The 25,511-nt window shown below is 39.5% G+C and overlaps 1 protein-coding gene across 2 annotated transcripts in view; it reads left to right on the top strand.

Moving 5' to 3' along the window:
• Nucleotides 1-25,511, top strand: part of Mllt3 (MLLT3 super elongation complex subunit) — a 269,185-nt gene that overhangs the window by 152,920 nt on the left and 90,754 nt on the right. For both annotated transcript variants that reach the window (XM_057785470.1, XM_057785471.1), the window contains exons 3-4: nt 7,649-7,731; nt 13,700-13,843. In XM_057785470.1, coding sequence (XP_057641453.1) covers nt 7,649-7,731; nt 13,700-13,843 — 227 coding nt within the window. The remainder of the gene's footprint in view (nt 1-7,648; nt 7,732-13,699; nt 13,844-25,511) is intronic.

The raw sequence follows: 25,511 nt of genomic DNA on the forward strand, positions 1-25,511 counted from the left end.
ATGAACTTTCTAAAGATGGAGTTTTGCTTTTCCCATCCAATTAGCCTGGAAATGTATTTCCATTTGGCTATTTGTTTAAAACTGTAAGAGCAATTTCATGTGCTTTTGGAGTAAATGTAGGCCAAGTTGCTAGGAGAAGGTTCAACATTAGTCTGAAGGATTGTTGACTAGCAATTCATGTTGTTTTCTAGTTTGGGACAGTTTTTGTTTTGCTGGTTTTAACAAATATTGTTACAGCAAGTTCCTTGAATTAATATTTTTGAAGGGAGTCCCGTTTTAACGTTGTGATCGTATTTTCTTAAAAGGAAATTTATTGACTTAGTTTTAGCTACCTGGACTTGGCTAATTCTGGCAGAATTTTTGTCAAAAGACTGGAGAGGTCACTCAGTTGATAGAGTGCTTGCCTAACATACCCAAGACCTCAATAAGATCCTCAGCACCATGTCAGCTGCAATAAAACACAGTGTAGAAAACAAACAGCTTTCTACTGAATTCCCTCTTGGGGAATATACCAGCCTTTTTTTTTTTTTTTTTTTTTTTTTTTTTTTTGTTGGGTGATAAACTACCATGACCATGAGCAATGTAGAGAAGAAAGAAGTCATTTGGGGTTCATGATTTCTGAGGGAGAGTCTAGGATGGCAGAGAAGCTTGATCGTGGCTGCTAGCACTGTAGCTGAGAGATCACATCTTATCCATACACAGGAAGCAGAGAGTGCAAGAAGTGGGGAGAGGCTACAACTTCTCCAAGCCTACCATCAGTGACATATTTCCTTCAGCAAAATTATACCTCCTAAAGTATTGGTTCTCAACCCATGGGTCACAGGTTGAGAACCATTTTTGGGGGGGTAGGGGGGTCACACACCAGCTATCTTGCACAATAGACATTTACATTAAATTTCATAACAGTAGTGTAACAGCTATGAGGCTGCAAGGGAATAATTTTATGGTTGGGGTCACCACAACATAAGTAATTGTATTAAAGGAAGAAGGTTGAGAGCCCCAATCCTAAAGGTTCTAAAATTTTCCCAATGACCTGAACCAAGTTTTCAGATCAAGTACATGATCCTATGGTGGACATTCCTTATACATATTAGAACACACAGAGAGGCTAAAGATATTCCTAATACGTATGTAAACTTGTAAGTTACCAGCAAGTGAAGTCATCATATGAGTCCTTGAGAGTTTTGCAATTTGATTGTCTTAGAGCCGGGAGCTCGTAGTTTAGGTCTAGGGCTGTCTTGGAGCACTGTGACAAAAATGACCTTTTTAAATGTGTAATTTATGCCACCCCCCACAGGCTGTGTCTGTATTATTTTGTGCCACCATTTTCAAAAATGCTGTGTATATGATGCCTTTAGTCATACTCTGCTTGACATCTTGTCCTGTTTCTTTCCTTTCTAGCTCCCAGGCATGTACAGTTCCTACTTTTAAAGCCTACATTAAAGTTACATTTTATTAACTCAGTTTCATAAATGAAAGAATGTGCCTTGGGTAGAGGTTGATCGTCACAGTTACATCAGGACTAACTAGTTTGGTATGATAAGAAACAGAGAGTACATTTGGCGTCACAGTGTTAGCAGAAGGCTCTCCGGAGGCGGTGCTGTTTGAGTTGGGCCGTGTGGGAAATCTGAAGGAAGTAAACTATGGTCCACTCCTACTCCAGAGGGCTGTGTTTTATTGGTGTTTCTAAAGCTTTATGAAAAATGTTTGTGTTCATACACAGTTGTCTGTTGCATGTGGAAAGGATTATATTTCAGGATTGCACATGAACTTTCAAAATGAGTAAGGTGAAAAACTCCACAATACAATTCAAAAATGCCTGATGCTATCTTTAATCCCTTTTCAGGAAAATGAAGAACAGGTAATAAAGACAAAGGGAGAAAATTTCGTTTGTCTGTTGTTTAGAAAGTGGCCAAATAGAAGCAGCGATGAATAAACATGTGTGTGTATCTCTCTTTCTTGTGTGTTTGTGAGGGGCGTGGGGGAGACTTATAAATATGAGTCCACATGTTCTTATAAAAACAAATATGGAACCCAACTGTTGATTTTTGTTCTTTTTAGAATGTCATACTGCACAGGCGTAGGCCATGTTTAGGGACAGTGTGGTAAGCTGTCCCCTGATGCTCCAAGTCTTAGATGTGGATGCCAGACTTTCAGACGCTGGGACAATGAGATGAGCTGTGTTGGGCACTGTGTTCCCCATTTCTGGAGACTCTGTGAGGTGGAACTGAACTGGGAAGGGAAGGAGTCTAAAAATGCGCAAGCTGGAAGCAACAATTGACACAAAGCAGTGATAATAACCAGTCTATATATAAGGAGACTGGTGTGTTTCCTTCCTGAAGGGCTCAGTGTAGTAAATAAAATAAGACCAATAATTATCAATGGGCAGCTGGGCCATGTTTTTATAGAAGTATTCAGAGCAACATAAATCATAGTGTCTAAGTAAATAGCCTAGAGAACTGCTCTGGAAGGGAATTTACCAGCTGTTTTCTTGAGAAATGGTGAAATAGGTGTTGCTTAATAGTATCTTTAATGCTTAAATGAAGGTCTTTTGGATTTGATGAAGGATTTCTATGGGTCTTTTTTAAAACCAAAAATGAGCCCGATTATTGTATGAATTAAATTTGTTTTTGTTTATATAATTTGTTGCATGGCCACTAGTTTGTTTATTCATCTAAGAAACTCTTTCTGTGCTAGGTATATCTCTTTTTCAGACCTTTTTTCATAAATGAAAATAGTAAAATTTTCACTTAGCGTTTACTCATTAGTAAGTATATGGATTTGTCTTATTCTTTGGTAACAAAGTTATGGCCTTTTGTCTTTTCTTCCCCTTGTATGATTTTCCAAGGTCAAAATAAAATAGGCCCATGTTCAGTATGTGCAGTTAGCTTTATGCCACACATTGCGGGTTAGTGTCTCTGCTGTCCCTACAGTTTTGAAGAAGCTGCTTTAGGAAAGCACTACCCTCACTGGCTGTGTCTTCAAGTCTGATCCTGCTTCTTCTCTAGAACTAGCCCAGACATCCATGTTTAGGGTTCTAGCATTCTAGAGTGAAGAAAGCTCCCTAATTTTCAGACAAGAACTATGGATTTATATCACCTTTTTCATATGTTGATTTGATCTAAATCTGGCTAGGGAGATGGCTCTGTCGGACAAGTGCTTGTGCTGTGTGATCACAAAGACTAACGTTAGATCTGTAGAACCAATGTTAAAACTGGCCAAATTGGTATGCTCTTGTAATCCCAGTTTTGGGAGGGAGCCACAGACAGATCCCTGAGGTTTGCTGTCTAATTGTCTTAGTCTCAATCAAGTGCCAGGTCAGTGAGAAACCTTGTCTCAAAAATTGGTACATGGCTAGCATAGCAGCACACACCTTTAATCCCAGCACCTGGGAAACAGAAACAGGCAGATCTCTGTGAGTTGCAGGCCAGCCTGGTCTACAGAGTGAGTTCCAGGACAGCCAGGGCTACATAATAAGATCCTGTCTCAAAAAAACAAAAAACAAAAACAAAAAAACCAAACCAAAACCAAAACAACAAAAAGGCACATGGTGTGTGAGGGGGAAATGAAACCCAAAGTTGACATCTGACTTCCAGAGGCACATGCACGCATACCTGTATGAGCATACATGTATGTACGTCTGTACACATAGACACAGTTTTAATTTGTCTTTTAAACCTTTCATTATATTTAAGTTTATTATTTGTGTGTGTTCATGCATATATGTGTGGAAATCAGAGATAGCTTGAAGAAGCTGATTCTTTTCTTTCTTTGTGTGTGTTTCAGGGATTGGACTCAGGGCGTTGTATTTGTGGTGTTTTAACTGGCTGAGCCACCTTGCTGGCCTTACTATTTACTTCTAGTTAAGAATTCAGGATACTGTATAGGTATTGTTTCTTGTAAATGAAAATTTTTCATTTAAAATAATTGAGGTATAAGTTAATAAATATATTTTCTTATGGGAACAGACTTATACAGAACATTAGTACACAGCCGATCGCTTCCTTTAGGAGGCCGGAAAAAAAAATCCCAAGATTTTCAACTCGAAGATGTACCCACTAACAGCTGTTTCCTATAATTGGAGCAATTCGCATGCAGAATAGAGAAAATGAATTATACAAAAGGGTTCAGAGAGGAGCAGCCATAACTCTCTGGCGGGTGCCGCAGCCCACAAAATAAACTTCCTTCAAATGACACAGGCATGATTAATCCCAAGCAACCTGGGCATCAAAACTGCTGCCTAAAAATAATTTCATTAATTCTTTGAGGATTTCATACACTGAAATTGCCATTTTCAAGGGCTCCACAGTTTAGAAAGGCCACGCGTGTAATGATGCCAGCCACCAGCACTGGGTGGGGCTGCATGGTCACCCCAGTCTTCAGGTCATTTGAATATTCATGAAGATTGGCAGGTGGTCAGGGGATGAGTGACTGCCACTACTCTGGATCCTTTTGCTCTTTCTTTTTCTTTTAATTAGAAAAACGTACAAGATAAAGTGAGTTGCTTAATTCGTGACTTTTTCTGATGTCATTTTGGGAGGTGATTTTTATCGGAGATAGTTGGATGTTAACATCTTGGCTTCAGCTTGTTTGGTGGTACATTTCTATCTATAATCTTTGTACTCAGGAGATTGAGGCAGGAGGACCGAGATTTTCAGGCTAGCCTGCGCTACATGGTGAAACACTGTCAAGGAAAAACAAAACAGACCCTCGTGGTCCACTCACATTTGTGTAGCCATATTCCTGTCTGTGCCGTGTGTAGCCAATATTCATGTGCATCACCAACCTTCCTTTAAAAATAAAACTCACCATGTTTGTCGTGTTCCCTGCCTGCAGTCACCTTGCACACTGCAGCAGTGCTTGCAGGTGTATAGATGCTGTTTTTTCCCTGTTTGAGAGGAAGGAAGCAGAAACCGCCTGCAGATCTCCATCCCAAAGCTGTGGTTCACAGTCCTGTGTTCCAAACCCAAGCCTTTCTTCTTCTTCCTGTTTCCATTTTGCTTTCATCCGAGAGGTGATGTGGTGATTGGCTTGCGTGAGAATGGGTTTCTACATGGAGCCCCTTGCTGCATTTGTGTATGGATCATCTTGGTTCGTTCAAACTGTAGTAACAGAGTACAGAGGACCTGATAGCTTAGAAACAGGAAGTGTTTATTTCTTGTAATTCTGGTGGCCTGAAGTCTGATATCAAGGATTTGGATTGTTGACTGGCGTCTTGCTGTGGGTTCACACTGGGGTAGTGATCAGGGTACCATCACGTGCAGATTCTGACGTGCGGATTCTCTTTAGGATTGTTGACTGGCATCTTGCTGTGTGCAGATTCTGATGTTGTTTAGGATTGTTGACTGGCGTCTTGCTATGTGCAGATTCTGATGTTTAGGATTGTTGACTGGCGTCTTGCTATGTGCAGATTCTGATGTTTAGGATTGTTGACTGGCGTCTTGCTATGTGCAGATTCTGATGTTTAGGATTGTTGACTGGCGTCTTGCTGTGGGTTCACATTGGGGAAATGATCAGAGAATTTTTGGACCACACTCCTACTAGTAGTCCTTTGGGAATTTTGCACAGTGAGTTGAGTTTTGACAATTTTCATCCCCTCCCCTAATTCTTCTCAGCTTCACCATTCCTCCATGCCCAGTTTGTGTCCACTCTTCTCCCGACACCCATCATGTCCAGTTGATGCGGTCCAGATATGCACAGATCTGTAACCTGCTAGAGCATGGTCGATCTAATAGGGGCCAAACTCCTGACAGTTCTCAACTGCGAATAGCCCCTCAGCTCGGGGTGAGGTTCCATACCCTTCTCCCCTGTCTGTCCTATGGTCTGTTTGGTCTTGGTTGGGTTTGCATAGGGGTTACCGCAGCTGCTGTGAAGTCACGTCTGCAGCTTCATGTTGCGTCCAGAGGGTATTGTTTCTCTGTGTTCACTCACTGTCTCTGGCTCTTATAGTTCTTTCCTCCTTCATCTGCAACCACCCCAAACCTTGGGAAAAGGGGGTACATTCTAGATGCTCCATCTCATATTCTCTGCACCTTAGCCCGTTGTGGATCTCTGTGTTAATTTCATCTACTGCAAATAGAAGCTTCTCTGAGGGTTGGGAATACAAAACTCATTCATGAAGGTTTCACCTCTTGATCACCTCTCAAAGGAATCTTGTGATACCATTAACATCAGAGATTAGAATATCAACACGAGAATTTGGGGGAGCATAGACATTCAGTATATGGCGGTCACCATGCTTCTTCTTCAAACTGTTTAGACGAGGATTCCAGGGTTCAGGGAAGTGAGGCGACTTTGTAGAGAAAGACTGGAGATTGAACTAGGTCGTAGATTGGCACTCAGGTGTGCCAGCTTTTGCACCTTGACCACCTGACCTCGTTTTAACTTCCCAAGGTAAAATAGGTTTTGTTTTTACCCTGTTCCTGAGGCAAGAGGAATAAACAGGCTGGGTTTTTAGTATGTGGTTCGAAGGAACTCTGTTTAGCTTCAGAGTAGTGTTTAGATAATTAATGCTTCGGGTGGGGGTAAGGAGGTACTCTGTGGTCCAGGAAGACTTGGTGAGGAACTTGCGGTTTGGATAAGGAAGGAAGAGTGGAAGGAAGCATTGAGCGTAGGTGGGAGGTACCGTGCATGTCTGAGGGAAGCCAGAGTTTGAATGAAGTCCAAGGGCTGTGGTGGAAAACCTGGGCTGCTGATGAGGGCTTGGCGTCCTAGAGTGCATCTCGACATTTAGTACATCTAGTTTTACCTTGTTACACTGTGGAACCACCTTCTTTTAAAGATACTTAGTGTACTGTGTGTGTGTGTGTGTGTGCACATGCGTTTTTGAGCATATATGTGTACCACATGCATGCAAGAGTCTGTCGAGCTTAGAAGAGGGCAACAGATCCTTTGTAACTGAAGTTGTAAGATGCCATGTGAGAGCTAGATAGTGAACCCAGGAGCAAATGCTCCTGACTCTCCAGCCCACAATACTTAGCAAGAATAAATTCAGTGGGCTTGTGATTGATTTAGAGGAATGAATTTCATTTCCTAAGTTCTCTAATTCTCCAAGATCTTGCTTTAATTTTGTTTTAGTTTAGGAAATATGAAGATCATTTATAGTCTTACCATGTGATTGAGTTTTGTGAGTTTTGTGGTGGAATCTCATTAAAACTTATTTTTTGGTGGCTTGGGAAAGATGGAGACATTGACTCTTAGTAAGCATGAGAAGAAGTGACAGCCTGGGTTTCAGATCTCTGAGGAAGGAGACCACCCAGGACATCTCAGAGCTTAGGACAGCAGCTTAGGCAGGGAGTGATTTTCCTTAACTCCCAGTTTTGGCTGTTTCTTTACTTAGGAAACTCTGTAGTTCATTTAGTTCTTTTTAGCTTTGATTACAGACCCTGTCCTGTTTCTGAGAATTATAACTAAGTCACTCACTGTGACCATGGTTGACTGTAATGAGCTATACTCCACCCAGATTTTAATTAAAAATATAGATAGGAAAGTTATTGTTTTAGGTCCCCGAGAAGAAGGAATCAGAGACTCTACTGTGAAATGGGAAAGGGCTGTGAAAATTGGGCATGCTCTAGATGGTAGAATGTTTATAGCAATGTATTTTTGTCTGCCAGTCTTACCTTTCCTGTTTTCTTTTTTAATTTTGCAGTGTGCAAAGACCCACCTTACAAAGTAGAAGAGTCTGGGTATGCTGGTTTCATATTGCCAATTGAAGTTTATTTTAAAAACAAGGTATGTAATCCTTACCCATTAATCTCTCAGAAGATCCTCTGTTAACCAAATAAATAATGTTTAAACTAATCCATTGATAAAACTTCTAATACTATATAATGTTAAAGCTAAACTTGACTGTAGAATTTTGGTTACCACAACTCTTTAATCATAGAGGAAATGGCTATAAAAATAATTTCAATAATATAAAGTCAGGTTATATAAAATTCACTAGCTATTCCTTGGTAGAATGATTACCATTCTGAACAAGATTGGAGATATTTGTATGGCAGAAAAGGGGAATTAGAGGTTTTCCAGGAAATGTTCTTGGTCTTGCTTTCATATTTAGGATTACAAAAAAAAAATCCTGTATTATCTTTAGATGAAAAACATACGTGATCAGTATATAAAGTTATTGCAGCCTGAGGTATTATGGGTTCGACTGCATGGAAAAGATGCCAGCACTACGTTTGGGGCAGAATATGCAGACTCTATGACATGGGTGATTGCTGAACCTCGTGGGGCTTCCCTTATTCTTGATCTGGGAGGTAGGAGTGTCCACCTCAGAAAGTAGTTAGATGATGTAACATTATCTCATTCATAAGTAAACATTTATTCAGTGCTGGGCTTTTTTGCAGCATTGGTTTTCTGGGTTTTGTTTATAAACATGATAGATGATTGTCTGAGGGAATTTTTTCTTTGTGCTATACCTTTGGAGACAAGAAGGAGCCGAATCAGCAGCATAAGCTGCAGTGGGCTGTGCGTGAGCGGTGAAGCCAGTTCACCTGCCACTAAGATCCCGTGCCTGCCTGCCAGAGCTACCGCTTGCTGCTTCTGCCCGGTAGTCATGGATCAGCGGTTTTGGTTACCTCCCAGGAAAGCATTCAGCCGCATGTCAGGCCTGCAGCAGTGCTCGCGGCTTTTAAATAATGCTGTTCCTCGCTTCTCATTCAAAGGTATCGTAGTTTCTAAATGTGCCCTAAAGTGAGACAGTTCACTTTCAAAACGAATGAAAAAGCAACTGAGAAAACAGAATTCCATTCTTTGAGTCAATATTCCATTAAGTCTGGTCCTGCGGACAGCAGCAGCAGCAGCTTCTAAGAGCAGATGAGAAAGACGTTTTCCCAGTCTGCCAGATTTACGCAAGCAGCGTCCCCAGAGTGCAGCCTAGGATCTATGCTGAATGGCTTCGGTGCACAGGGTCAAAGCAGTGACAGGCCACTCTTTAACACTCAGTACTTTCCACACCAACAGTGGCTTTTCCATGTGTACAAGGCTCAGCCTTTCAATTCATCAAAGATTTCCTTATGACCATAAAACTATACTAATCTCATCTCATAAAATAAGAATGTGTTAGTGACTGGGTGTGTTTTATTTTTCATATTTTTTTCTCACTGTGTCTATTTACCACATGTCTGCCATGTCATCTTTTACAAGTCTTCAACCCCTATTAGGGTGTACACACACACGGGGGTGGGGGACAGAGACAGAGAGGCACAGAAAGAGACAGACAGTCAGAAAGACACACAGATAGAGAGACACAGAGACACAGACATGCTTGACAAGAACATTTTTCTGTACTTACTTGTTTGGTTTCATACTTTGACTTTGAGCAGAGGCTCAGTGCCTTACTAAGTTTATAAGAACTTTTGAGAAGCGGAATTCATCCTTATTATGAGATGTCCTAATACCTATTCTTTCTTATACCTGAGTACTATACTATTCATCTAAATAGTTCACATTTTGATTTTCATTTGTATGTTGATGGGTATTTGACTTGACTCCACTTTGTGACTCTTAGGAGTGATCCCACTCTGAATAGCCATTTATTGGTTTTCATGTCAACCTATGTTTTGAAATTCTGCTGGGATCATATAATCCTATTGTATGTACGTACTTATGTTTACCTTTTGGGGCAACCACTAATTGTTTTCAGAGTCCCCGTGCCATTTAGTGCATTTTATATTCCCTTTAGCAGTATAAAAAAGTTTGAATTTTTCTAATGGTTTTTATGTTCATTGTTGTCTTTTTAACTATAATTATCCTGGTAGTTGGGAAACCGCTCTTCATTGTGGTTTTGATTTGCATTTCTTTGAAGACTTATGATGTTGAACATCTCTTCCTATGCTTATTGTCCATTTATTTATATTCTTTGGAGAAATGTCTTTTCTTACTTTACAATGGGTTTTGAAATGATTGTGTTTATGAGAAGGAATTCGGAGCCTTTCCTCCCTTTATAACCACTGCCTTTTATTGCTGTCTATATTTAATTAATGAAGATGATGTTGGGCTTCTTGCATCCTGTCGTACCCTCATAACTAGTGTTCTAATTTTATCCAGTGGTTGGATTATACTGTTGGAAGAGTCTAGGCCTTCACCCCCAAAGCATTTCTCTCAAAGAGTGAAGCTCTGATTTCCTGTGAGAGGGACTGTGACTGTGGGCAGACTCTCTGTTACTCAGGTGAATCTGATATTGCACTGCTTTCAGCTTGGATGTGGGAGGCAGTGGCAGTCAGAGCTTTATGAGTTTGAGGCCGGCCTGGTCTACGTAGTGAATGCCAGGCCAGCTTGGGTTGGGGTTGAAAGCATGTGCCTCCACGCCTTCTTAAAAGCTCTGGCATGTGAACTGCGATGCTGCTTCTGATTGATGCAGGACTGTAGCGGACCCCAGGAACTTCTTTGCTTTGTATCCTGAAATGCAGTGCTAATGTTGATATCACCCCCTCATCTCAGACTCTGGCAGCTATTATTCTAGTCTTTTATTTTATGACTCTGATAGCGTAACTATTTTAAATGCCTTTTGTAAATGAGTTGTACAGTGCTTCTCTTCTGAGACTGGCTCATTTCATTTCGTGTAGTGTCCTTGCATAGACACTACACTCTAGATAGACACCCTGGTTTTCTTCTGACTGAGCTTACTAATGTGTAAACTGTCTAGTGTAAACTGTAGGTCCTTCCTGCAGAATTTTCATTTCATTGTGAGTGTTTATTATTGTCCTTATTATAAGTATTTGCGGTCTTGAAGAGTACGTGTGCACTGTAGTGATGGTTCCATCCTCCCAGTCTTGGGCTTGCTCTGATGAGTGCGTCTTTAGTTCTGCTCATTGATTGGAGACATCAGAGTCAAGAGGGCTAGTAGAGTCTAGGTTGTTCTCTTGGGTCTCTGAGTGTCGTTTTGTATTTGAGTACAATAAAGCCAGCCTGTCTATGAAAATCATTCGTGTTTCAGAAGCTAAAACAGCATTCACATCGAACCAAGTTCAATCCTGGTGCTTTAGTTTGAGAAGACTCCATGCTTCTTTCTCTCAGTCTGTTCTCAGAGACACTGTGTGAGGGAATGACAGGGACAGGAGCCTGTGGAGAGTGAGGGGAAATCTGATGTCACCAAAGCAGATTGCCACTCCAGGAAACACATTTGTCTTATATTTTGAACAAATACACACGTTTCTTATCTAGATTTATTTTATGTATTTCAGTGTTTTGCTTGCATGTGTCTTTGTTTATCACACGCTGCTTGGTCCCCTCAGAGGTCAAAAGAGGCACCGGATACTCGGGAGCTGTAGTTATGGTTGCTCTTCCATCTCCTGGAGTTATATGCTGCTGTCAGCCACCATTCACAGCTGGGAATCGAACCTGGGGCTTTGTAAGCTACTGAGCCACATCTCTAGCTCCTTTTATTTGAACTTTGAGGAGTAATCTTTTCTGAGGAGCAAACCTTAACATCATATTGATGTCTGTCTTCTAAGCAGAGATTTCTAGTTGACCAGAACACAACGTTATGGGTATTTCCCCCTCAATAAATTAAAGCAAATAAGCAAGACAAAACCACAAAAGAAAAACAAAACAAAAAACACCTTTAAGAGAAAATTGCACCTAGGATTCAGAAGCACTTCCATAGTCCGTATCCTTAGGTTTTTCTGAAAAGTAATGGCTTTTTGTTTTCTTTAAACCTTCTGAGGGCTCATGAGGTTTCTATTACTGCATCATTCCTTTAGTCTTTAGTGGTTATTAGTTCTATTTGTCAATGTATTTTTCCTTAAAAGTACACAGGAGTGAATGTTCTTATGAAGAGAGTGTGGAATAAAATTACTAAATTACTTAACTCCACCTAATGGTTGTTGAGTACTTGGCATAACTGTTTTCAAGTTTCTTTCCATGTGTCTGCATGTTAAAACATGTCAGCAAAGAGCCTGGCTGGGTCATGATATGTCATACTTTAATATTTTTCTGTGTATTTCCCTTAATCTACTTACATAATATATCTCCAAGTAATAATTTAAAATTTCTAAATGAAGAGACCGGAGAAATGGCTCAGCGGTTAAGAGCACTTACTGCCTTTGTAGTGGGCCTCAGTTCCCTTTCCCTTACCCACAGCTCCGTAACTCCAGTTAAAAAGGATCTTATACCCTCTTCTGACCTCTGTGGGTATACATAGATACACTCAGATACCTACACATATACATGAAGTAAAATAAATAAATCTGTAAGATATCTGAATTATAGTCTATGGCAAAATGTAGCTCATTCTTGAGTTTTTCTATTGTAATCAGGGCACCATGAATACTTGCACTCATATTTGATATTTCTGTTCAAGAGATTCTTAGTACTGGAATCAAATATGATGAACATTTATTATTTCTAGATGTTACCAAATTGATAAAAATGTCTTTATCAATTATATTTCCAATTTCAAGGTTGACTACTGCCTGACTTCTTAATTCTAAGGTTGCATTGAATAGTTAACAATTTTGAGGTGAGATGAGACAAAATTATCATAATTCAGGTGATAATTATGCTAGTGGAGAAGGGGTATACGAGAGATGTCTAGTTCAGGTGCATTGGGTGGGCTAGGACGTCTCTACAGAGGAGCTTATATTTGCTAGATCTCCATCCATCAGTATAGTCTAACATACTTAGCCATGTAGGGAAATATAGCGGCAGTGTTAGATATGGTAAAACCAAAGTCAAGAACACAAAACGTATGGGAACTTCAAGACCTTCAAAAGTGTGGAAGAAGGAGAGAATATTGTAAGAAAGCAAATAAAATACAGGAAAGGTGCTAAAAGACTATGCTAGTTGTTGCAAGAAATGAGATTGTATCATTGAAAATGATGTGCCTTTAAAGGCTTTTTAAAAAAGCAATGGAATGATAATCAGATTTTTTTGCATTAGAGAAGAGCCAGTCACTTGTCATTTTAGAGTGTAGACTGAGGCAAGCTTGAAAGCAGAGGACTTCAGGAGAAGTTGTGATGGTCTAAGCTGAAGTAAGTAGTTCCAGTGTCCAGAGAGGAAGACTAGGTAGATCTGGAAGAAAATCTGACTGAGATGAAGACGAAGGAATGAACGGAGGATGAGTTTTATGAGCTTTATTGTTGATAAGCAATCACCACTACCTTTGTGAAGATATAAAGCATAGGCATGGCAGCTGAGGGAGAGCTGGCCATCAGTTGGGACAAGAATCCCAGAGCCAAATTACGAAGGCTCTTCTGTAGCATATATTTCTCATTAGATTTTTAAGCTGATATTCATTGGAAACTGATAACATTTTTAACCAAGGAATAAAAGTTAAGTAGACATTTGATTTCTGTAAATCGTTTTGAAGGCTGACTGGCGGAAGGACTGAGAAGAATGCATCATCAGAAGGCCTAGCAGAAGCAGGGTATGTGATAGTTTGGACAGTAGTCAGCAAGGCAGTAGGATGGAAGTCTTGACTTAGGTGCTGAAGGTAGAAGGAATAACCTAGGTTTCCATTGGTTGGCTGTGTTCGTGGTGTGGTCTGCTTGAGAAACCAAGGGGAGATGGTGAGTTTCTCCTAACACAAATGAATTTTTCACGTATTTGTAGGTTGCTTTATATGTAATCCCAGAAGAATCCTTTTAAGAACTACTTTGACCCAACTGTTAAGTGTCTAGGACTTTTCTGTTCCATATGTGATGAAATCTTGTTTTTAAATTTTCTATTTTTGCCTCTTAATTTCCTTCACCTCCAGGAAGAACCTAAGAAAGTCCGCTTTGATTATGACTTATTCCTGCATCTTGAAGGCCACCCACCAGTGAATCACCTCCGCTGTGAGAAACTTACTTTCAATAACCCCACAGAGGACTTTAGAAGAAAGTTGCTGAAGGCAGGAGGGGTAAGTGGCAATCTGGTGTTTTTTTTTTTTTTATTTTTAAATCTTTCCTATTAAAAAATACTGCTTGCTAATATGTGCGTTGACATGCTGGAAGAGCCCAAAGAGTACAAAGTACAATAATGATTTAACTGTGGACTCATGGTTTTGAATATAGAGGAAGGCAAACTCTTAAACAGGTGCAAATCTGAAATGACATCACTGGTTAGAACAACCTTAACATCCCAATAGGTCAAGTGTTTTTGACAAAGTGCTTGTGTTACTTCTTCTAGGTTTATGTGAACAAATACCTTCATCTTTGAGAAGGTACTGAAAACAGGCCAAAGAAATGATCCTGCCCAAGAGAACTCAGAGAATCAATGAGTGGCTGGAGTTACTTTTATGAGCCTGGTTAATTCAAATATATCAAAAATCCCAGCTAAACAAAGGCAATAACTCATGAAATCCACATCTGTAGAGATTCTAGTCAAGCCAAGGTCAGCTCTTCAAGAGTCTCCTCTCCATGAGCAATTGCTTGCCAACTACTTATAAAATCTTATGGATGGGCTTGTGAGTCTTGTTTTATGAGCTTCCTGAGTCTTGCGACTCTGCTTCCTCCCACTGGGAAGTGTGTTTGAATATGAGAGAAATATCTATGTAACAAAGTCCGAAATAAGCAACAAACTACACACAGTTAAAGACTAGGATCTGCACTTGGCTAGGTCGGTTTGTACAAAGCTTTTGGAAATGTTGAAGGTTATGTGAAAAATTACATAAAATGGAGTTGCTGTCCAAATTTTCTTTATCGTAATGAATGGATATATTTGAATATCTATTTTTTTTGATTTTTGAGCTGTAAGTAGAAGAAATTTCTTTTGGCTGTAGGTAACAGGTGGGATGTTTTTGTCCTTGCAATTGGTATTGCTGGCATAAGCATTTAAGATATTTGTTTTTAGCCAGTCAGTGGCACAGATAAAGATGCTGAATTGACTAAAATCTGCCGTAAAATTAGTATCACCCAGGCCATCAACCCTGTCTTATGATGAACTTTCTCAGTCAGCCCGGGTGCACAGCTCAGACTCACGTAAGATCCAATTCAGACGTAGGCTTGAAATTTGTTCATCACTCTCGGGTCCTCTGTATTTAGTTTGTCTGGAAGGATTTGGTGTAGTTTTGTAGCCATGAGCTGAACATTTCCTTAAGCATTTATAAGCTCATTGCCTCTGAAGATTCACATCACTGTGAACTCTGCCTTAGGGCTGTGTAGGGCACAGTAGATTCTTTGGTACCATGCTCTTCCCCTTAATGGGTCATAGACAGTTACTCTGCAAACTGTAGCAAAGCTTTGAACCCTGCCTAGCTACACAATTGTGTGCCCATTTTAAATTATGTGGACACATTTCTTTTCCAGCCCTGTTTCACTAGGTTTTTGTCCTTTTGATTGAACTGCTAAAAATGTATTTGAAGCTAGGAAGTGATTTTACTGTGTTTAGTTCTTCACTATACTAGTAAGTTTGTAGCAGCTTCAGAAACAAGGAAATGTGTGTTCCTGACAGAACGGGCTTTTTTTTAACATGTTAAAATTTGGGACTTTATTGCTTCTCAACATTTTGGATAAGATCAAATGTAAAAATGGGGAATTAATATACATTTATTAAGGAAGTTGTTTTTTTTTAATGACTCTTTCTGATTGCTTTAATCATTAACAAGAGTGTAGTGTAGAAGCAACCCATCTACCTGCCCTTAGCAGTAACGTGGTCTGTTATAATTCCTGGTAATTCTTAAACTGTACCTAGTAGTTTATTTTTATGAAGGTGGTGCCTTAGGCTTTTTGGATATGTTGTTGGATAAGTAATTGAATTTGTGGATTATGGGACTTGAAGTCACCAGGTTAATGATAATGGTTATAGGGAAAGGTAACTATGATGTAGAATATTTTATAATAGGCCTGTAATCCCAGAATGTGGAAAGGTTAGAGGTTAGAGATAAGGCAGCGCCACATCCTGGTATAGTGTTTATTTTGGTCATTTGTTATACTGGTGTTTTTTCCCAGTGACCCCTGTGACTTCTAACTTCCTTCTTTGTATTTCTCCAAGTAGCCTTTAAGCCCGTGGATATTTTCCTATTAAACTTCAAATGTGTCTTGACAAGTTTAAAATGTTTGCAATGTGGAATATTCCTTGTAGAGATCATTTGGCATGCTTACTAATTTATTTAAGGGACTTACTGCAATGAGTTTCATTACAAAGGAAAAGCTACAATTTCATTTGAAATTGTAGTATCTATAGATTCATCTTATATGCAGAGATTAAATTGTCTTCTATGAAAATGTTCAAAGCACTTGTGGACCAATACACATTTTTTTGGCTAAGAATATTTTTAACTGACATTGCAAAATTTACTGTTGTCTTAGTGTTAGTACAATCTAAAAGCTACAGGTTTTTTTTTGAGACATTTGCTTTCATTGAAATTTTTCTGTCCAGATAGGTTATTTTTTTTCCTTTCTAATGGCTGTATTTTGAGGGATGGCAGACAGGGAAGGTCTATGTCCTTTATTCCTAAATACTGCATTAATATATGTGGCAGATGTGTGTGTGTGTGTGTGTGTGTGTGTGTGTGTGTGTGTGTGTGAAAGAAACAAGACCTTCTTCATGTGTACTAACGCAATCATTATGAAGAGCTTCAGGCATGAGTGGGCCTTTATGATTTTCTTAAACTGCACCTATTTGATGACCCTGTTCACCTGAGAAATATTTTAATAAATTGTTTTTATTTTACATTCTGGCCACTGTTTCTTGTCCTCGCAGTCCTTCCTTCCATCCCCACTTTGTTCCCACCCTCCAATCCACTCCTTCATTTCTGCTGAGGACAAGCCGGGTCTCATGGGTATCAATAAAACATGGCATATCAAGTCACAGTGAGACTAAACTCCACCCATGTATTAAGTTTGGGCAAGAAGAGCCAGTTAGGAGGAGAAGGGTCTCAAAAGCCAGTAAAAGAGTTGGACACAGCCCCTGTTCCCACTGTTAGGAGTCCCATAAGGGGACCAGGCTACACAACTGTCACATATATGCAGAGGGCCTAGGCCAGTCCCAGGCAGCCTCCCTGGTTGTCAGTTCTGTGAGCCCCGATGAACCCATCACCTGAGAGATTTTTAGTTGTTCTTGGAATGTAGATATATAAAATAGATGAGTAAATGAAAATTACTGATAATAAATCATAGGGAAGTATATTTTAAAACATGGATTCAGAATGCATATAATTTTGCCACTTATTAAGGACTAAGTAAAAGTTGCATATTGAGATGAAGGTATTTCATTATTTTTACATGAAGAATTGAATCTTAGCCAAATGGTTTGCATTAAAGAACTTAGAGCATCTTAAACATTTTTCCAGAGTTCACCAGTCTTTTGATTTTATAGTAATGAATATTGAGAATACTGATTTATATAAATAATATATCATGGCAGAAATCATTTGAATTCTGCCCTAATCTCAAATCCAAGTCCATTAGATTTTTTTGAAAATGAAACTCAAGCCAGAAACTCAAATGGCAACAATTTCACTATAACACAATACAACTCAAATATATTAGATATATTAATTTGATACTTAATATGCTGAGGCATGATCAGAAAAATACTGTTATGTTTCAATAGCAACAGAAAAATTTGGTGTGTCCAGTGAAGCCACGTTAAGCATTGGTGTTGTGTGGTGTGACGTATCCATAATGTTACGTGCTCATGTTTTGTGTTCAGGAGTGCAAGGAAGCTTTGCCTTGTAACACAGGCATGTGCTGCCAGAATTACTGTAGATTGACTATGCATTTGATTTTGTAGTAATTTTTGTTCATTGCACACCAGAAACTGCATGCAGTTATATGTGCATGTGTATGAAGGCTGGAGGTTAATGTCAGGCAGGCATCTTCCTCATTTCTCTACCCGACCTTTTAAAATTTTTTTTTTTACCAAATTTTTATTGACAATTTTTTTTGTAAATTTTTATTTATTTTTTTTTTATTAAAAAAAATTTCCCACTTCCTCCTCGCCTCCCGTTTCCCTCCCCCTCCTCCCGCCCCTCTCCCCCTCCCCCCACTCCTCTTCTCCTCCCTCTCCAGTCCCAAGAGCAGTCAGGGTTCCCTGCCCTGTGGAAAGTCCAAGGTCCACCCCCCTCCATCCAGGTCTAGGAAGGTGACCATCCAAACTGTCTAGGCTCCCACAAAGCCAGAACATGAAGTAGGATCAAAACCCCGTGCCATTGTCCTTGGCCTCTCGTCAGCACTCATTGTCCGCCATGTTCAGAGAGTCTGGTTTTATCCCATGCTTTTTCAGTCGCAGTCCAGCTGGCCTTGGTGAGCTCCCAATAGATAGGCCCCACTGTCTCAGTGGGTGGGTGCACCCCTCGTGGTCCTGACTTCCTTGTTCATGTTCTCCCTCCTTCTGCTCCTCTTTAGGACCTTGGGAGCTCAGTCCGGTGCTCCAGTGTGGGTCTCTGTCTCTATCTCCATCCATCGCTAGATGAAGATTCTATGGTGATATGCAAGATATTCATCAGTATGGTTATAGGATAGGTTCATTTCAGGTTCCCTATCCTCAGGTGCCCCAAGGAACTAACTGGGGATATTGCCCTGGGCACCTGGTAGCTGACCTTTTAAAATTTAATAGTACTTATTTTATGTTGTATGAGTGATTTCCTCACACGTATGCTTATGTATCACGTATGTGCCTGGTATCCAGAGATCAGAAGAAGACACTGGATCTCCTTGAATGGGAATTATGGGTGGTTGTGAACTGCCATGTGGGTGCTAGGAATCAAACGCAGTTCCTCCTTAAAAACAATATGTGCTTTTAACCACTGAGCCATCTCTCCAATCCCACTACCTTTCTTGTGAGACGGGTTCTCTGAACAAACCTGAGCTCACTGATTTTGTTCGTCTACTTGGCAGCAAGCCCTGGGAACCCTCTTGCTTTAGTTCCATAGCACTGGGGTTACAGATAAGCACCACTATGCTTGACTTTTTTTTGTGGATACTGGGGGTCTGAACAGATCTTTGTACTAGCTCAGCAATACCAGTGGTACCATCACTACAGCTCTAAAACCTTTTTACTGTTGCCAGATTTCCATGGCCGGGACATTCAGTTATATGACCTGCTATGCCCTTGCCACCCACAGTTTAAGAAGATGGGCAGTAGTCATTGTTGGCTGTTTCTCTTTCCGCTTTTTCTTTAATGCCGAAAGTACACAGTGCTATTAAAAGTTGAACTTGGCTTTTCTTGAGATCAGAAAGGTTACTTTTAAAGTTGGAAAGCCTCTTAAAAAATGTTTTTCAGCCCTTAGAAGAAAACGATTCCAAAGTACTTTTGCCAGAAGAATCTTGAAAACTTGCAGATTTTTTTTCTACATAGTAATCTTCAAACCAACAGCTATATGTCAAATTTCCCTTTTACAAGATTTCTTTCTTTCTTTTTTAACATTATAATTATTTTCCAAACCGTCTCAAAGAAATCTTCATGTACATTTTTCTGGAGAGAAAAATATCTTGTGTTACTCTACCGAATCACCCCTTAATATTAAAAATATCTTTTTATTAAAAGAATAAAAGTTTCTGGTCCAGGTGCACTTGGAGTTAGGTATCATTTTCTGAGATTATTGAAATACAGATGGTCTTTTAAGACCGGATCCCAGATGATAATTTCCTCTAAATATGAGATACCACAGTAGAATTTGCTGGAAACAGTGGGTATAGTTTAGTCTCTACCTAGTCTTGCCAAGCCTTGAGTTCAAGCATCAGAGATTAGGGCTTAGAAGGAAAGGAACAACATAAGAGCATCTTTCAAAGGTCATTTCTATTCACTAATATTCCATTTTTAATTTACATTCATGAATATATTAAGGGAGAAAATTACTATATATTACTGGAGGAAATTCCTTTATTTTGAGGTCTTAATTTTTGATTAGCAAAGAAGGGAGCAGTGAGCAACAAACCTTTGAATTTCAAGCAAAAGGATCAGGACTCCCCCCAAGGAGCAATGCCTCCCCGTTCCATGAAGTATTTTGGTTACTTCCCGTAAAAACAAACTGGTGATCACCTTTGAATCAGTCCTGGAATTGTGTTTCTCGGAATGCTGGGATTAAAAGATTTGTGTTAGCGAGAGATGATTTCCCCTTCCCTTCTCTTCTTCCCTTCTCTTCTTTTAAATGCTGAAGTCAGCTTCTCCTCTGCGTTTACAAGTGCAGGCATCTGTTACTGTTGTGTGTCATACAACTGAGACTGCTGGTCTAACTTGTGTCTGTGTTTCTGAAGAGAAGGTGCTGCAGGTTTATACTCAGGCAAGTCATGAACTCAGGTCAGAGTGTCAATTCTGCTCTCGTCTAGACGGCTTGTCCTGGAATCTCAGTTCTTCTCTTGTGGAATGGATGGGATGCTGGTTTCGCCATAGGGGATGTGGAGATACGTTGAGCTGCCCTGGAGACCCTAGGGTCTTGGTTCTTTTTCTTTGGGTCTATTCTTAGATGATAAGCAGCTTCATATTACTTTTATACTAAACACGTAAATATTTAGTGGGAAAAGTTTGTTATTTTTGTGAGCACCTTGGTACCGACAGGAGGATGTGGTTAGCATCGGAGGAAACCATGGAGGAGTGACGGACCTATGCTGTGTGAAATGCTTGGTCTGTGTTACTCTTTTTCTCGAGGAATTTATACTCCGCCTTTTTGTGTTTTGTTTGCCTAAATTTTTTTTAAAATTTTTTTTAATATTTTATTTTATTTAAAATAAATAAAATATTTATTTTATTATGTATATAGTATTCTGTCTGTGTGTATGCCTGTAGACCAGAAGAGGGCACCAGACCTCATTACAGATGGTTGTGAGCCACCATGTGGTTGCTGGGAATTGAACTCAGGACCTTTGGAAGAGCAGGCGATGCGCTTAACCGCTGAGCCATCTCTCCAGCCCTATTTGCCTAAAATTTAATTTCAGGTTTATTTAGAATATCAGTTTAAAAGATTTGGTTCTTCATTAGAAAAATTAGTGATTCTTAACCATTCTTAACTCTCAGACTTTCACAAATTAAAGGCTTGTGAAAGCTTTAGGGACATTCACATGTGTTACATGCAGCAAGGTGGTTGCATCCTTGTGGTGGTGCTATGACAAAACCCCAAAAGGGGCCAACTGTCCTAGAGTTAAGTATTCCATAGCTGCTCCATGCTTTGGCTGGACATCAAGTGTTATGTCGTTCTCTAGAGGCTAGCGGTGGGGTGTTAGTCTCCTTCCCTCCCACCCCCCATTCCTCTAACTCAACAGGGCAAAGTCTAAACATGTTGTTCAGGCTCCTTGCGGATCACTGGCAAGCAATTGATTTTGAAGTTTGAAAAATTAAAACTAACCACAGCAGTTGTTCCAGCCAGGGTTTCTATAGGCAGAAATCCAATTCTGTTCAGACACCACCTGCTTCAATAGGACATCTCAGGCATCCGTTTGGCAAAGACTGCTTAAGGCATGGGGCGCTTGCTTCCAGTCTGTATTAATCCTGCAGCAAATGCAGTCCTGGTCCTCAGAGTGACAGTTCCATTTCTGTAGGATCTGGTTGTGTGAAGAAATAGTTGGCACTTTTCTGAAATGCTGATTGTTATGAAGTGGACATCTAGCAAAGAGTTTTGCTTGTTAAAGCACCAGAGGGATCTATGGTAAGGAACTTTAACCCCTCAGTGGTGCCACGCCATTTGAATGTGGTAATGTAAGGTCTGGAAGTAACCTAGGCAATGCCATGCAGTAGGGTGTTAGGGACACTTTTGGCTTCTCAACTATAAAGACCACATCCCTTCTGCTATTTTTTATAATTTCTTGAATAAAAAAATGCAAACACCCATATAAAATGATACACAATGAACTTGCTTGCAGTCACCAATAATACTGAAGTAGATACTCCAATTCTTGCTGACAGAGGAAATTAAATTTCTATGCCAGTAGGATAAATTCCTAGGAATACCATTGAAGATTCAAGGCACAAAGTGGAATTTAAATTTTGATGGACATTTACAGATATCTTGTTAAAGAGGCTCTGCTGCTTAGTGCTCGCACTAACCGTCTGTGAGAGTACTCCTTTCTCCACACTGTGATTTATTACCCAGCCACGGTGGGTGGAAATAGTATCTCATTTTTAACTCACATTGCTCTTGTGAGTGATGATGAACAACTTTTCATATGCTTAAAAAGCCATTTTCATTTCCTTTCAGAGGCCACATTTTAATGTATTTTAAATTGGAATATTCTAAGTGTTTCAGTTTTGACTTAAATTTATGGGTATTCTTCCCACATACTTAAACTTGGAAAAGCTACAAGAAGATACGGAAGCCTTTTAACCAAGGTCTGTGTTTTCAGGCTTTCTTCAATTTGTAACAAATTATGTTCTTAGGAATTGATTTGTCAAGACTTTGGCTTCTAAAAATATAAGTGGCTTTTGTGGCAAAGTCATCCCCACAGTGCCCAGAGATGAATGGCTGACTACTACTTATAAAAATGACTCAAAGCAAACAACCCAGAGAAGATTATTTTGGTGGCTATCACTGGGCAGTTTCATTGGACTTTGGATATTTCTTTTGGAACAAGTATGGCCCTGTTTGTTATTTTCTAATATATATCATCCTGTAGTTGTCTACCTCAAAGGATAAGGGAATGCTGCAGTGTTCACTAGCACTGATAAAGGGTGATTTATTTAAATAAATCTAATATGGTGGCCTCATTCATTTGGTGGTTTTGCCAAAGTTATTTTTCTCATATTAGGGTTTTTTTTTCTTCTCATCTATGTTTGGCTGCCTCTTTCCTGACTCGAAATTAAATCATGAAAGTGGCACATATATATAAATGAATAGTAGGATGTCAGCATGTGTGAGCCATAATTTCTGCTATGACACAGATCTCTTTAATTCTTTAAACAAAGTGCAGTCTTTACAGTAGAAACTTATTTATGCCATTCAACATGTTTAGTGGCTTTATGCTTTACTATCTTCTGTAAGTCACACAATCGATTGCAGGTTAGTTCAAAACTTTTGGAAGCATGATACACAAAATAATCAAAGACAATTTTGTCCTCTAAAACCATTCTCTTGTCCTTGTTCCTTCCTTCTCAACTCCCTGTTTACCTTTTAAATTAGGAAGGCATCTAAATAGAAACATACTGTTCATGTCATTCAGGGTTCAGGTGTACTGCTGTATTAGGTAAATATTCAGAGGAAAGAAGGAGAGATGGGTGTTCCCATGGGGTGTGAATATGCAGTTGTAGGATGCGGTCCTTGGTTTTGGATGGTGTTTCTCAGCGGCTGGGGTGTTACATGGTGTGTGAGTCATAGGATGCGGTCCTTGATTTTGGATGGTCTCAGTTCTTTGTTGGCTCCTAAGGAGTAGAAATTCAGCTGACTGGATGTAGGAAGCTAGTAATGTTGTAGCCTCAATTTGGGCTTGACAGGTCTGTGAAGGATGTGGAGGGATTGGCCACTCAGCCCTGCTCTCTTCCCATCCCCAGGACACAAGAAACTAAGAAAATAAGACATGAACACAGAAGAGAAAAAACAAACAACAACAACAACAACTTAAACAAAGACAAGAACTGTGAGCTTTCAGAGGACTTTTTAAAACTAAAAAATAAGGAAAATTTAAAATAAAATAAGACTAAAAATGAAATGATTGACTTAGTTTCCCTCTTCTTGGGTTGACTGAATCTCAAAGCTGCATCCAGAGTTTCTCATGTGACCAAGTCTCTTCCCTTTCATATGGTAATAAGAGAGTTGTTCTATAGAACAGCTAGGTGTTCTGATTGTTCTCAGCAGATTCTGTTTTGTTTTGTTACTGCTCTGTAGTGTTAAGTGAAAGCAGTCTGGGAGTCAGGGGTAATGCAGAAAAGAGGGGCCCTGTTCTCTGATTTTATATCATCCCATGAGTTACAAGAAAACCTGACAGTGATCAGGATCTGAACATCACAGTTTAAGAAAATAAACGTCAGAGAGCCTTGAAAGAGACATTTGTGGTTTATTTCCGGGGAGTGAGGATAGACGATACATGGTATAATATAATAATCTTTTTTACCATGAGGGACACCGCCCTGGAGTAAGAGAAAGAGTGTTTGAACTGATATCTGTAGGCACAAATTCATTTTTGAATCTGCTGCTAATTTGCCTTGGGCTTTAGGTTGGTATAAAAATAAGCATAATATCTCATACTTTCCACTTGAGATTATTAAATCTCAATAATAGCTTTTATTTATTGAAATAACCTTCCCTCATTTGGGGGGTTAAACCATGGTTTTTGTTAGCTGAGAAGGGGGAAATAAAGAGTTTCCCACTGAAAATATTTAAAATAATGATGATTTTCTACTGGAAAGAACATACTTTAGCTTCCATGAGTATATGGACGCACATGTCTGTAATTCCATCTCTTAGGAGGCTGAGGTAGAGGAATTTCAAGTTTGAGGTTTGCTAGAGCTACACAGTAAGATCCTGCCTTAAAATAGTGATAATAAAAATTTAAAAGGATTGCATTTAACTTTCCCCCAATTTTAAAATAAAGATTTGCTAATTCTTTGGGAGTGTGGATTTTCTAGAGAAACTAAGAGAAACTGCCTTGTCTCCTCTGTGACTGTAGACCCGGGCAGATTTCTGAGTGGGGGTAGGAGGAGAAGATCTCATGGAATGTTTGTCTTTTACATTTAATTCACTAAAACCTAGATTGTACAGTTTTTAAACTATGTGTCTTTATACCCCCCTCCCCCCCCCAGCTCTCAAGCATGCTCGCTCTCTCTCTCTCTCTCTCTCTCTCTCTCTCTCTCTCTCTCTCTCTCTCACACACACACACACACACACACACACACACACACTTTTAGAGGTTGGCTTAACCTGTAAGTCAGAGGTGTATTCTGTATATTTGTATTTCTATTGGCTCTCTACTTTCTAAAATTGAAATTATCGACTTAAGAGTAAAATCATAGTTATATTACGAATAAAAGAACTGCTTTTGCATGAATTTGAGATTTTATCTTATGGTTCTGACAATAAGAATTATGTTTGCTAATTTTGAGTCACATGGAAGCTCTTGTGTGTGACAAGAGTTTGTGATCTCTGGCTTGCTACAGTGGTCTTATCTAAACCCTTGGCTTCTGCATCTTAAACCAGTCAGAGGTGCTTTATGGGTACCTATGGATGTTGGATGATGGCTTAATTAGCCAAGACCAGGTATTTGGAAAGATATATATTTTAATCTAGATTATTGTAGGTGTAGATTAGTAAATGATTCATCTCTGTCATTGTCATTTCTGTCTTTCCTCTTGTTAGAGGGAATTTCAGGGTCTTTGATATCATGAAATGATGAAGTATCAAATATTTATTAATGGAAAGACCTTATGAATTTCAACTCTTGGTAACTCAAGGTAAAGATTTTCCGCTGGTGATGAAAACAGAAGAACACTCTCTCCCTATGGTGTCCATGGTATCTCTAGCAAAGGAAAAACAACTATTCCCCCTGTCTCCACCCTACAAATCCAGGCCAAGATCCATGACACAGCTGGGTGATCACAGCTCAGCCTCAACTAGTTTCCATCCCACCTTGTGCAGGAGACAATTTTGCAAGCATTTACAGCAGAACAATTGAAATTCCTTGGGAATAGGTGGGTTTGATATCAATTAAAATCATCTTGTCTGA

This window comes from Chionomys nivalis, chromosome 11 (genome assembly GCF_950005125.1).
Source record: "Chionomys nivalis chromosome 11, mChiNiv1.1, whole genome shotgun sequence".
NCBI lineage: Eukaryota > Metazoa > Chordata > Mammalia > Rodentia > Cricetidae > Chionomys > Chionomys nivalis.